We start from the raw sequence: 15,237 nt of genomic DNA, 5'->3' as shown, positions 1-15,237 counted from the left end.
AGTGATTTTCACTACTGCAAACGAGCGCGTGTGAAATTACGTTTTTTATATCATATGATCCAACTTTTTTTTTAATTAATCGTCATCAATCTAGCCGCGACTCATTAGCCAACAAGTTCAATACGACAATTATTCGTATACAGGTATCGCTAGCGTTTTGTTAAATGGGATACAGATGGGTTGTTCATCTTCTTTGTGAACCACACAAAACTATGTATGCATGAATAATATGCCTTTTGTAGATTTATCTATATACATATATTTGTATAGAAATATATGTACATACGTACGCAGTTATTATGTTGCTCGAATCGCTGGCCCCCATTAGTTGCCGTCTGCCTCGACACGGTCTAATTTATTTACAATCTTCTTCAAAGTTTTAGCAAACAAATTTCGTTGTTGTTCATCTGTTTTCTGCCACCCATATTCGTGATTTCAGCATCGTAGTTTTGAAAAATCTGGTTTTTCATTTGACTTCTTGCTAAATCAACTGATTTATGTTTCTATAATATATTAGCGAAACATTACTACATACATATGTACATACATAAAAGTTTCAAAAGTCGACACAATATCGGTGCGTACGAAAGTGTGATGAGGCCAAATTGGTAGCATTTTCTTTATCAACTAAAGCTAACATGTGCGCATGTGCAAGGTGTGGCTATTAAAAAAAAAATACCAGTCTAACGGTTAGACGCGATAGAAGTGAAACCTTCCGTAAAACAAACTGAGAGAGAATGAGACGAAAGTAACATCAGGAGCGGGATAATTATAGGTTCATTATAATATTGCTATAAAGTTCATATTTTATTTTCTTCATTTTATTATTATTTTTTCTGTCGATATTCACGACACTTTTCTGCATTATTTTTCGGCATAATTGCGGTAAATATTTAAAAATGAAAATATTTCCGAATATAAAAATACGGACGCAATATAGCACATGCGGTTGCTATTATGAGCGTCGTAACGCGTATAATACACAGACGTACTAACATACACGCAAACATTCGTAGGACGCTTGGTTTGAATTTTTTATACATATGTATGTATGCTATACTATGGCCTAGCCTATGTACGTACATACATATTTGTGTTCTGAACTTCCAGCAAAACAATGCTTATTAATATACACATATGCATCTACATACAACCGCACACACAGGCCCTCACTTTATTCCTGTAAATGCGTATGTCGTCCAAAGCTAAAATTCTATGCCTAGCGACTACAAGAACAAAATGCATTAATAGGCGCAGGCGTAGCGGCCATCATCCTAGTTGCCATAGCGCTGAACAGTCGCGGCGGCGCCGAACAGTTTCAACTATTGTACTGTGCAACAAAAACTCATCATCAAAAAATTGATTTATAAATTCGAGCTCATAGTTCTAAGAGCAAGTACTTTCATTCATAAAACGAGCCGCCCATATGCTAATTTTCTCGACAATTCGAAAATAGTCAATATTGGAATATTTCGCGTAGAATTATTTGCCAATATTCAATTTTTGTCAAGTCGAGTGCCCGCGGCTCCGTAAATATGTTTGCACCCATATATGAATGTAAATATATGTTTCTAAATGCTCGACAACCGCAGCTGCCTGTTCAAGGTTACTGTACATTAGGCCGGGTCGATTTGTGGGAAGGCAAAAAAATCGCCCATTGCTCTGTGAAAATCATATTCTAGGGATCAGAATAAGAAATTTTGCCGAAGGAACCATACCTCTAAAACGATTTCTGATGTCCCCCAATATGGGTCGAACTTTTTAGTTTCTTTTCTATAACTCACATTCATTCATTTACATATGTTCTGACTAAATAAATTTCTTAAGAGAAAAAATAGATAATATTATAAATAAATAAAAATAAAGAAAAAACATAGCCATTTAGCTGATTTTTTCATGTAAAGGCAAAAAATGGTGATATTTTGAAATTGGGGGACATCAGAATTCGTTTTAGATGTATGGTTCCTTCGGCAAAGTTTCTTATTTTGATCCCTAGAATACGATTTTCATAGAGCAATGAGCGATTTTTAAATCGACCCGCCCTACTGTACATGCAATGCTGTGCCTATGAATGTGCGCTGTGCCTATGAATGCGCGCTGGATTTCTTGAGAAATTTTACCGTATGTTTTGCTGTGGCGAGGCACATATGTACATACACACAACATATATACATATATCCGCATATATACATACATATATAAATTCACAAATTTAAATTTGTACATGCAATGCTGTGCCTATGAATGTGCGCTGTGCCTATGAATGCGCGCTGGATTTCTTGAGAAATTTTACCGTATGTTTTGCTGTGGCGAGGCACATATGTACATACACACAACATATATACATATATCCGCATATATATTGTACATACATATATAAATTCACAAATTTAAATTTGCTTATGCCATCCTTCTGTGTGCCTGGTAATGAAGCATTTTCTATACATACATATACGTATGTATATACGTATATCTTTTTTCTTCTTCTTTTTGGTGTCGCTTTTTCGTTTCACTTTTTCTCAAATCACTCCCAACGATTCTAAAGAAGTTTTCACTTCAACAAGACTGGCTCTGTTAAGCATTTTATTTGGATTTCATACATATTTCCACTAGCGTAACAAAAAATATGCTCCCAAAAACCATTTAGAATACGAGGGTCGTTTGAAAATCCCGCGCAAAGTCAGAGAGTTGAGACTACTGGCGCGTATCGAGGTTATGTTTAGTTAGTGTTATGTATTGAACGTATTATATGATATTTATTAAAGTGAAACTGTATAATTCTGATATACATATGTATGTAGTGTATGTGTAAAATATTGGAATCCGCGGACAACTTGTTCGGTCGGTGTCTCAATTACGTCTGTCTTTTTCTCATACATGACACCCCTTAGCACCCAGAGGCGGAGTAGAATTGTGGGGCCTGTCGCTCGCGCTTCGATCTGCGCGGTTCTTCCGGTGTTGGCGATGACGAGGCGACAGGCTGTAGATTCGTTGATGGCCCTGGCGATTGAGTCTCCACGACGTGACCAGAAGTACTTGAATCAACTTCATCAGATGATTGGATTGTGCTGGCTTCGACGTCTTCGGTTGACAGTATTTCACAGTCGCAATCTTCTGATGCCACCCGACTACGAAGCTGGTCCTGATGTCGTTTGATGACCCTAGAGTCGTTCAACCGAACCTCATAAGATATAGGCCCAGTCTGATTTTCCACCAGGCCCTCGATCCATCTCGGGCCCGTCGAATGATTACGAACCCATACTGGACTGCCTGAAATAAAAGGTTTAGTACTGACAGGGTCGGTGACCTTACCGTAAACTATTTCTTGAGGTTGAATTTTGTCGAAATAAGTTTTCAGCTCACGATTGAACAGTAGCTCTGCAGGCGAGCGGTTCGTTGTTGAGTGCGGGGTGGTGTGTTGGTTGAACAAATATCTAGCCAGGCTGATATCGATGTTTATGCCAGGCTCTGCTTTCTTCAAATAATTTTTGGTACTTTGAACCATTCGCTCCGCCTGCCCGTTTGTAGAGGGATGGAACGGTGCAGAACGGATATGTCGAATTAGATTGTTCTTCATAAAGTTCCTAAACTCCTCAGATGTGAAAGCTGTTCCGTTGTCCGACACGAGCTCATCAGGTAGCCCATGCGTGGCGAATATTTGGCGTAACACCTTAATAGCGGCCGCTGAAGAAGTTGAATTAACGACGGCCACTTCAAGCCACTTAGAGTAGGAGTCGATGAGTATGAAGAATAATTTGCCTCGAAAAGGACCTGCGAAATCCACATGCAGGCGGGACCATGGACGTTTTGCAGATTCCCAGTGGTGCGTTGTTGTTTGGGGTTGATCGTTGCGATTTTGTTGACATGAACTGCATTTCTTCACAACGAGTTCGATTTCCGCATCGATGTTCGGCCACCAAACATAACTTCGAGCAACGGCCTTCATTTTGACGATGCCAGGATGTGGTGCATGAAGAGTTTTCAAAATAGACCCTCGAAGAGTAGACGGGATTACAGCGCGGTTTCCCCAAACTAGACATCCTCTATTTGCACTGAGTTCAGTTCGACGGCAAAAGTATTGATACAGCTTATCGGAGCGGTTGATTTTGCTGGGCCACCCCCTTAACACCCAGTTGAAAACTTTGGAGAGCTCCGGATCCTTAGAAGTTTGAGAGGCAATCAGCTGCGCGCTGACAACTGGTTTTGCCGATATTTCTACCATGAGAATGTCTTCGGTCGTCGTAGACTCTGCTTCAGACAGCATTGGACAACGGCTCAAAAAGTCTGCATTGCCCATTCTAAGACCAGCGCGGTGTACCAAATTGAAGTTGTACGCGCTGAGAAAAATTGATCGACGAAGCATTGTGTTCGAAATTACGTTGGGGACCGGTTTTGTTGTGGTGAAAATTCCCAAGAGTGGACGGTGATCGGTGACAAGCGTAAAAAATCTGCCATATAGGTAGTTGTGGAATTTCTTCACTCCAGAGACGAGGGCGACTGCTTCCCTATCTATCTGTGCGTAATTTCGTTCTGCCTTCGACAGCGTCCTTGAGTAGAATGCAATGGGTTTCTCCGACCCGTCTGCTAACCTGTGGCTGAGAACTGCTCCGAGTCCGTACGGCGATGCGTCACAAGTGAGCACTAACGGCAAGTTCTCATTGTAATGGATAAGCACATTATCTGATGCGATCAGCTTTTTAAGCGTATTGAAAGCTGTTTCGTGTTGCTCCTTCCAAGTCCATCGAGCACTTTTGTCGAGCAAGCGGTGAAGCGGCTCAGCGATTGTTGCTTTGTTGGGTAAAAAGGCGTGATAAAAGTTGAGTAAGCCCAGAAAAGCTTGGAGTTGCTTCTTGTCCTTTGGCGATGGTGCTTCATGAATGGCCTTGATCTTGTCATGTGAGGGTCGTATACCGAGATTGTCCAGTTTAAACCCCAAAAATTCGATAGATGGCACACTAAATTGGCACTTGTCCTTGCGCAAACGTAGTCCGGCCTTGTCGAAACGTGAAAATATTTGTTCCAGTCTGTTTGCGAGCTCATCTTCCGATTTACCCATGACCACGATGTCATCAAAGTACGGCAAGACGCCAGGAATGTTTTGCAAAACGTTTTCGATGCAGCTTTGGAATATACCGGGTGCTGATGAGATGCCAAACTGCAGCCTGGTTACCTTGAATGCGCCTTTATGCGTTGACACGGTTTGCAGGAGTGATGAACGCTCATCAACCACGAGCTGTTGGTATGCCTGTGCCAAATCAATTTTTGCATAAATCGATCCACCTTCAATCGAAGCCAAAAGCGTGCTAACGGCTGGAATTTGATGGCAGTGTGGCTTAATTGCCTTATTCAGCGTCGATTTGTAGTCACCGCATATACGGATGGAACCATCTTTCTTCACCACGGGCACTATTGGCGTTGCCCAATCGGAGTATTCCACAGGCTCCAAAATACCTTGACAACATAAGCGATCGATTTCTTCTTCCACGAGGCCCCTAATGGCGAAGGGTATACGGCGTGGAGGCAGTCTCACGGGCGGCACCGCCGAATCGATTTGTAAAGACACTGGTGGTCCTGTGTAGCGACCAAGATCTGTTGAGAATAAATGATCGTATTTCTTCAGAATGGTTTTGATGCTAAGACCACTGTTGACGGCAAAAACTCCTTCTATACGTATGCCCAGTGCATCGAACCAGTTACAACCAACAAGATTAGAGCCACCACTGTTTGCGATGATTAGCGGCAAGTTGTCAATTTTACGGCGGTTGTAATAAATTGACACATCGATGATCCCCTTGACTGGGATGTGGTTGCGTTGGTAATCGCTAAGATCCAAATCACACTTGGAAAGATCTGGCCTTCTGTTGGACCAGACGCTATTAAACGTAGATTCCGTCATGATGGTCACAGGCGACCCAGAATCCACTTCAAAAATACATGTGCTGCCATTAATCGTAACTGAGATCGACTTCTTCTGATTGACCAAGGGCGTGATCTGATTGACATTCTCTCGACGAGATGATTTTTTCCGCATTGAACCTGAACGAGCATTTGTTGAGTTGGATGAAGACGCTCTGTGTGAATTGACATTCGACGCGCTGCGGCAGGCTCGCTGCAGATGCCCCTTAACTCCGCATGCGTTGCAAAGTGATTCACGATATGGACACTGCTTACGAGGGTGTGATCCACCACAACCATTGCATGACAGCTGCTGGTTTCTGTTGACGGCGTTTTTTGTTCGTGTACGAAAACGATTGTCGTTGACAACATTAACTGGTTCACTGGGGTGCCTCATAGCCATAGCACTGATGGCTGCTGCCTCATTCGAAAGTGCACGTTCGATAACCTTTTGCACTGTTAGATCCTTTTCTGCCAGTAAGCCTTTCTGCAGTCCTTCGTCCTTCATGCCACATACAAAACGGTCGCGAAGCATGCGGTCGAGTGCCGTACCGAAGTTGCAGTCCACTGCCAATGTGCGCAATGCTGCTATGTAATTACTGACAGACTCGTCCGGATATTGATCACGTTTGTGAAAATGATAATAGGCCGCAATTTCGGATGGACGTGGTGAAAAATGGTTGGTTAGAATCGTTTTTATATCGGGAAGATTCAGATTACTAACCTGCTTTGGTGACGCCAATGATGCCAAGAGGTCGTAGAGTGGCGCTCCGGCCAATGTGAGGAATGCTGCCTTTTGACGACCTTCCTCTTGTACATCATTGGCCAGAAGGAACAAATCGAAACGCGCCATATACGTTGACCATTTATTTGGATGATTTAAATCAAATGGTTCCAAATTCCCAACTCCAGCCATGTTGACTCGTTTGACCTCTTGCAAAAATAACTCGTTCAGTCTTCACAGTGAATGTGCTGCTATCAGTTGAGGAATGCGAATCACCGCTACTTTTTATTTGTTTGCCGTTACGATCCATGTGCTCTCAACGAGAGCTGACTTGCGACTTTTTTGTCTGATCCAATTTTTATGACCTCAAAATATTCTTTGCGAATAAGGCGACTTAACACAAGGTTGTGTGAATGTCAGTGCATTTTTGTATTTGCAAACGGTTCCTGCACATTCAATGTCCTTGTTGTTGTGCGCCGGTAGGTTTTGTCGTTATGCTTTGTTTCACTTTTCGAGTGACTTACGCGCAATACGTACATATAGTATATGTGTATGTTGTTTTTGTTATATTATATTATGTATTATACTATTGTGCACATCCCATCCTCGTCGCCAGTGTTATGTATTGAACGTATTATATGATATTTATTAAAGTGAAACTGTATAATTCTGATATACATATGTATGTAGTGTATGTGTAAAATATTGGAATCCGCGGACAACTTATTCGGTCGGTGTCTCAATTACGTCTGTCTTTTTCTCATACATGACAGTTAGTAACATATCTTGAAAGAATACACACCTAGTTTCAGCCAGATCGATCTATTTTATTATGTTTGACATTCGTTTGAATCAAGGAAGTCGAGTGCTTTTCCTTTTCCACCGTGACGGCCGCCGTAGCCGAATGGGTTGGTGCGTGACTACCATTTGGAATTTGGAGAAAACGTAGGTTTGTATCTCAATGAAATACCAAAATTAAGAAAAAGTTTTTTTCTAATAATGGTCGCCCGTCGGCAGGCAATGGCAAACCTCCGAGTGTATTTCTGTTATGAAAAAAGTTCCTCATAAAAAAAAATCTGCCTTTCGGAGTCGGTTTGAAACTGTTGGTCCCTCCATTTGTGGAACAACTTCAAGACGTACACCACAAACAGGAATAGGACAGGCTCGGCAAAACCCCAAAAAGGGTGTATGCGCCAATATATTTATATCACGACGACTCACCAGCTCATGCGGTAGCAAAATTAATGGAAATAGAGTTCCAACTCGTTTCACATCTCCACCTATTCTGCAGACTTGACACCCTCAGATGACTACTATTTGTTCCGCGATTTGAAGAAATGACTGGCGGGAAAAAGATTATATTCAAACGAGGGGGCGATTGCAGAAACGAATGGTTATTTTTCAGACTTGGATAAATCCTTTTATTCGGAAGGGATCAATGAACGGTATTAAACGAAGTTTATGAGTTTAATTTTTATAACTAAATAAAGTAATTTTATTTTTGCACAAACTTTTCAAACGACCCTCATATATGCTCCAAAAATGATTTTAAAATCCTTATAAGCCTAAAGACATGCTTTAAATTTCATATACAGGATGTTTAATAACCATAACATAGGGTCTTTTGACAGGTTTTGTCAAGAAAATTTATGTAATTCATTTTTTTACAAAAACCATATAAATACATATTGCAAGCTTAATGCACATTAAAATGAAAAAAATGTATTAAATTTTCAACAGAATTTTAATCTTTTTAATAAGAAATTTTAGGAAAGTTTTGAGTATGCAGGGTTTTTATAGCCCAATCAATTTTGGTGTTTCAAAATTCGCATTAATTTTTGAATTTTTTGGTTCAATTCTGGCGGTTTAAACATGTACGAGTATTCCTTTTCTCGCGGAGAATAAATATAACTCAAACTTTAAGTTTTTTTGTAAAACGTATACCCATTTCGTCAGCTGCTAGCATAGAAAAGAATCCCATCGAGTGGGTCTTGCGGTAAACGAGGGCAAGACAAAGTACCTTGGGTCAACAACCACAAAGTCAACGCATATTAGACAGTAGGTTGCAATTACAAGTTCGGCGTAGTCAAGCACTTTGTCGACCTAGGATCCAGCATTAATACCAACCAAAACGTCAGCCAAGAGAACCAGCGAAGAATAACTCTTGCTACTTTGGGCTGGGTAGGCAATTGAAAACCAGAGCCTTCCCTCGATGTACGAAAAAAAGCTCTATCAATCACTCATTCTTCCGGCCTTACTGTATGGCGCTGAGTCCTGGACATTGGCGAACACCGATGGGCAGTTATTAGGAGCATTCGAGAGAAAAATCCTTTTCAAGATCTATGGGCCGATTTGCGTGAATGATGCATATCGAATAAGATGGAACCACGAGCGCATGGGCAATAACGCTCCAGCAAAGAAGGTACTCTTTTCGAAATACACTGGTGGAACTTGCAAAACAAAAAAAGACGCCCTCATCTACGTTGGAAAGACCAAGTTGACGGCGACCTGACCGCCCGTGGTTTGTAACTGGCATCAACTAGCGCAATGCACAGGTGATTGGCGCAACGTTTTGGTAGCGGCTAAGATCGACCATCGGTTGTACAGGGTCCGCCATCTATCGTTACGGATTTAAACTAGGTATTATTTGAAGAATGGTAACACTTAGCTGTCATCTGATTTGACAGAAAATTAGTTTTATTCTTCCGCTGAACGAAAATTGTTGTGTATACGCTCAGAGAACCCTGGGAAGTTTTGCGGCATTACTATTGCTGTTGCTCAACGTCCAGTGTTATGCCAACAAATCAGCAACAATTGATGCACTGAAGACCAACATACGCGATGTCATAGCTGAAATACAGCCGCATATAATCGAAAATGTGTTGAAAAATTGGACCGATCGTATGGGATGGTGCATGGCTAGCCGGGGCAGCCATATGAATGACGTTGTGTTCCATCATTAACCGGAAGGATTGCACTTCAAAATAAAAAAAACAGTTTGGAAAAATATTGAGTAGTTTCTTTTTTATAGCATTTTTAATTCCGTAAAGTTATATGGCGGACCCTTTAGTTGCCAGTTAAGTAAGGAAGTTTCCAGCATGAGTGACAAAAAATGTTCTGAATATTTGGGGTTGCACTGATTACTACTCCTCTGGGAACGCGTATTGCGTTCTTTCTTTCTACCTAAAAGGAGTCAAATGTTCACCTCTAATAAGGATTTGTCCAAAGAAAATAGATAGTAGTTCTAGGACGCAAGGTTCGATGAATGTAGCGGATATTCTGACACTGGCATGTCATGACTGGCTAGAAACCTCTTGACAGATAATACTATACGAGTATAGATAATAATATATAAGAAGAGCCGGCGCATTGTGTTGCACTTTTGTTACATTTAACATTACCACTGCATTCGAAAGAGAAGGCATTGTACTACACAATTGGACGTCACCGATATTTGGCGCCTGCGCACTTTTTCTGAAGCAATGCCAGTTCCGTTATATTATAGCCTCACCTCGTATATTCATAAGTATCTATTCGCGTATAAATAAAATGAGGCATACATAGCTTAGTTACCGTTAGATAAGATTTTGGATTCGGCTATTGGGCAATTTTTAATACCCTAAAATCATTTAATATATTTACAATATTTTCCATATTTATATTAGCTAAATTTAGCAACTAGCTTCACTATAAGTAATACTATTCGATAGCTCACTGCCAATATAAAGGGTTTTCCAATAGGAGGTGTTATTCCCGTAAAATATCAATGGTTTCGTTGCTTGTGTGGCACGTAGCGCCGTCTTGTTGAAAATAAACGTTGTCCAGATCAATACCATCCAATTCCGGTCATAAAACAGCGTTAATCATCTCTCGATAGCGTCATCCATTTACCGTAACTGTTGCTCCAGCCTCATTTTCGAAAGAGTGAGGTCCAAGGGCTCCGCCAGACCATAAACCGCACCAAACAGTCACACGTTGAGGATATAGAGGCTTTTCAACAATAACTCTTGGATTTTCTGAGTACCAGATCCGACAAGTTTTCTTTTTGACGAAGCCACGATGTTGTTGACGATCGGCCGGCTTGAGTTCTTGTGTTAACTAGCCTTAAGACCCAAATCTTTAATACGATGTAATGACGTTTGTGGAATGCATAATTCCAAAGTACGACGAGGAATGGACAAACCTGGGTTTTCTACAACATCGATATTTTCGTCTGTTCTTGAGCGACGTGCACGAGTTTTATTCTTTACATCACTAACTTGTCCCAAGAGCTCGAATTTTTTCACCAATGTCTGTATTGCGGTCCGACAAGGTGCTTCACGATGTTCAAAAATTTTCGAGTTTTACAAACCGTCTCTGCCAAATTTTCACCCTTTTTATAGTGGATTTTAATAATCTCAATGCGTTGTTTAGGCGTATATCGTTCCATTTTTATTAATGGCGTAGTTTCTACTTGTCAAATATCAAAAAATGACAGCTTCAAAAGTCACGATTTAGCCCAAAATATCACCTGTTATTGGAAAACCCTTTACAATAATTTCCGGTTTTTGCTGCGCGTGAAGTATTTATGCCGGGCACTGCCAAGCATAGGTCAGTGCAGCATTTTGGAATAACAGAAAGAGGAGAGAGAAAAAATAGTTGCATTTTAAATGGTTGAGTTAAAATGGGTGTTTCGTTGATTGACGATACACTTGTACCAGTTTTCGCCAGCACATTGGCCAGTGCATTTGTGGTTACTTTTACTGTCTAGGCTCTCGGTAGATAGCGATTCGCTTACTAGTGCACAGTTAACTATCTTGAGCTATATTGCTTTACATGAAGCGAATTTGATATTCACATCAGAGCTAAGAGTGGTAGATTTAGATTTAGATATATTGGAGGTTTGCACTTCGACTTCGCAAGACTCATTGCAATACCTCAACCAGACCCTGTTCCTTTATTAAACTTAAGATAAAGCTTAACTCAATATGCGAGTGATACAGAGGCATATACCCCGTCGGAGAAAAAGCTGTTGCAATCTCGTAGTTCCTAGGGGAGCTGAAGCGCAAGCTCTGAACAGAATGCCACGACTGCCACTATTGCAGTAATTTAAGTGCGTTTGTGAAGCATTTTTATAGACAATATATGAACCGAAGTGCGTTCTCGAACCGTCTTGCTCTATTAATTATGCGTGGTCTCTTTATGGCTAATTTATACCTACAGTCTCAACGCCCACTTTTACGCTGAATTATTTGTCATAATTACCTACTTTCTGTTTCCAGATTAATTTATCGACACAATAAATGTGATTTCATGTTCTCCAGATCCCGTTAAGTAACTGTTTAATAGTTTAATAGCAGCCGTCCATTTAGTCATTAAAGTTTTAATTTCAAGGTCTTCTCTCTCTAACCGAATCCCATATGCCGAAATTGGTAATATCAAATCACGGCCATTCGTTGGGACCTCTCTGGTGTTCCTCAAAGTAGCATTCTTGATGCGTTATTATTTGTGCTTATTATTAGTAACCTTCGTGTCTTTTTTATCCACGCAAAATTTCTGCTCTATGATTTGAAAATTTTCAGCAGAATTATATGCAACTCGGATATTTCGTTATTACAAAGTGAGTTAAACAATATACCCGAATGGAGTAGCAGAAACAAGTTGTCACTTAATATCATTAAACGTTTCCATATGACCTTCGCTAAAGCCCCTAATATCCTCTACTGATACGATATCTAATGCTCGTCTTTCCGTCAGTAAATGAATTTTTGGATCTACATTGCTATTGTTCTTGGCTTAGAATTCTCCTTTGTTGATCACATTAGTTTCATTATTCCAAAGGTCTATTCCAAATTGGACTCTCCACGACATTATGTGCAAGACTTCAACCATCCTTATACTAGAAAATCGATCCAATGAGGCGTCTCTTGGAGTGTTTGAGAAAACCATTTTGGAATTTTGCACGTGGCGGCGGGGAGTATCTTAGGAGATCGAACAATGAACAGTATGAGCTTTACGACGATATATATGTCGTCCAGCGGATAAAGACGCAGCTCCGTTGGCTGGGTAATGTCGCCCGAATGGATACAAACGCTCTGGCTCTGAAAGTAATCGATACGGGACCAAGTGGTGATAGCAAAGGAAGAGGAATGCCTTCTCTACGCTGGAAAGATAAGGTGCGGGAGGACTTGGCTTCACTGTGTCCAACTGGCACCGGTTATTAGCAGAAGAAAGGAACTCGGCCAAAATTAATTTCCTTAAGGCGTGTTTCATGACTCAGCTCCCCTGGGTCAACAAATACTTCCGGAAATACCAATATCGCATGGGTAAGGTAAACGACCCCAGTTACATATACTGTGAAGTACCGAGCGATGACGCCGAACACACGTTCTTTAGTTTCGACAGATGGCTCTTGTAATGAAGGCGTATTAGAAAAGAGATAGACCTCGACGCAATACAACTGAAGCGCAGCTTCAGAGACAGAGACATAAGAAGACGAGCTTATTCAGGGTGGGCCATGTAAACTTTGCTTTTTGAATAGGCTATCAAAAAAAAAATTAATTAATATTTTTTCAAATTCTTTTTTTTATTTTGAAGACTGAACATTGTCATTTATGAATAAAAAATAATATTGTTCAAATGACTGCCAAGACTGGCTTTACAGTAGGCCATTCGATCAACCCAATTTTTAAGCACATTTTCGATTGTTTGGGCTCCAATTTCATGAATGGCAACTTCGATTTCTTGTTTTAAAGCATCAATCGTCTCTAGATGGTTCGCATAGCATTTGCCCTTAACGGCTCCCCACAAAAAATAGTTCAACGGGCTTAAATCACAGCTCCGAGGCGGCCAATTGATATCGGAATTTCGGCTGATTATTCGGTTTTCAAAAACGGTAGCCAAAAGTTCGGGTGTAACTTTGGCAGTGTGACAAGTTGCACCGTCCTGTTGAAACCAAATTTCGTCCATGTCATCCTCTTGGAAACAACTCGTTGAGCATGCCACGGTATCGCTCGCCATTTACTGTAACCGCGGCTCCTCGCTCATTTTCGAAAAAAAATAGCCCGATGATGCCGCCAGACCAAAAACCGCACCAAACAGTGACTCGTTGTGGATGCATTTGCTTCTCTACAGTAACGTGTAGATTTTCTGAGCCCCAAATCCGACAATTTTGCTCATTGACGTAGCCACCGATGTGACAATAAGCTTCATCAGAAAAGATGATTTTTCGGTAAAAATGCTCATCTTCGGTCAAACGATTTTCTGCCCATTGAGCGAACCGAAAACGTATTGGATGGTCATTAGGCTTCAGTTCTTGCACCAATTGAACTTTGTAAGCCTTCTTAAAAGTCTTTATGCAAAATTTTCCTCAAAGAAGGGCGTGAAATGTTCAATTCTTGAGAACGATGACGAGTTGAGGTTGTTGGATGTTCACGCACATTTTCGGCTACAGCAGCAATGTTTTCGGGTGTACGCACTGTAGGAGCACGTTTACGTGTTGTTTTATCCATTAACGATCCACTTTCACGAACACGATTAACAAATTGATCCACAATGACTTGTTGGAAAATCTTTTTTTTGGAATTTTTTTTAAAATTTCTCTCAGTTTGAGTAGAAGACTCACCACTTTGGAAATAGGTTTTCAACATTTCCCAATTTTGTTCAAGCGTATAGCGTCCCATTTCGTAAATGTCAAACCCTTAAGTAAATTATGAACACATTTGACATGTCATTTGTGTTACCATTCTTAAAAAAAAGGTGGTTCAAAGGCAAACGCTATATGGCCCACCCTGTAGCATGCAGCAGGCTGTAAGCATGGTGGATCCAGATGTGGGCACGTCTATCATCTATTTTATGCACGTCGTTCTGGGCCGATCCGAATTAATGTAGAAAGTAGCCCCGGAACGGAGTATCTCCAGAACAGGAGGAGGGATTGTTTTAATCGCCGTACAACTCGACGCAGTAAGCGATGGTCGCTGTAGGTGCGAAGGCATTTTAGGCCCTACCAAAAAACAACAAAACAAAAAAAAAAAACACTCACTGTAGTTTATCTTTGACATACTTGTCATTCAGATCTACTGGAACAGATAAACTTCCCTATTCTCCAAAGAGTTTTGAGTTTTCACTTTTCGTTGCATGTTAAAATTTCTAATTCAAATTGTTCAAATTATGCTCCTATTACTAAGTCTCCCTTTTAATAGTCTCGATCTGGATGTCGTCCTGCCTTAATCTTTATTTTTATCTAAGCCCGAATCAAATTAATTTTAAGTCTTATCATGAAATATCAAATTAAAATCAGCTGGAAAAATATTCCAGCCTTTTTTCATTTTGCTTTGAGAGATTCCATATCTAGTGATCGTAGTATTTTGGGCATTGTCGTCGAACCTTCTAAAAATTGGTTATTTGTAGGCCTGACTATTGACTAAATTTAAAAAACAAAAAAAAAATATAACAATTTTGAAAATTATTTGCTTTTGAACATTTTGGTAGGTATAGAGTTTTTTTTTGGTTCTTTTTAACATTTTTATAAATACATTTTTTAATTTTTTAAAGATAAAATAGATCTAAAAAAGGAATTATTTGTATTGTAGTGAAAAATTTTAGATTTTAAGCCGACTCTGAAGATTTTTTTTATGAGG

The 15,237-nt window shown here is 40.3% G+C and overlaps 1 protein-coding gene across 1 annotated transcript; it reads right to left on the bottom strand.

The window, feature by feature from the left end:
- Positions 1 to 2,887: 2,887 nt before the first annotated feature.
- Positions 2,888 to 6,811, bottom strand: LOC128861096 (uncharacterized protein K02A2.6-like). Its single transcript, XM_054098990.1, has one exon. It carries the CDS (start codon positions 6,809 to 6,811, stop codon positions 2,888 to 2,890), a length of 3,924 nt encoding a protein of 1,307 aa, XP_053954965.1.
- Positions 6,812 to 15,237: the final 8,426 nt, after the last annotated feature.

Source organism: Anastrepha ludens, chromosome 4, assembly GCF_028408465.1.
Source record: "Anastrepha ludens isolate Willacy chromosome 4, idAnaLude1.1, whole genome shotgun sequence".
Taxonomy (NCBI): Eukaryota; Metazoa; Arthropoda; class Insecta; order Diptera; family Tephritidae; genus Anastrepha; species Anastrepha ludens.
The sequence above is the reverse complement of the archived record's forward strand: the minus strand, read 5'-3'. Positions and strand labels throughout refer to the sequence as shown.

Excerpts from the sequence above, each read along its gene's own strand:
- LOC128861096 (XM_054098990.1), bottom strand. The coding sequence starts at position 6,811 with ATGGCTGGAGTTGGGAATTTGGAACCATTTGATTTAAATCATCCAAAT.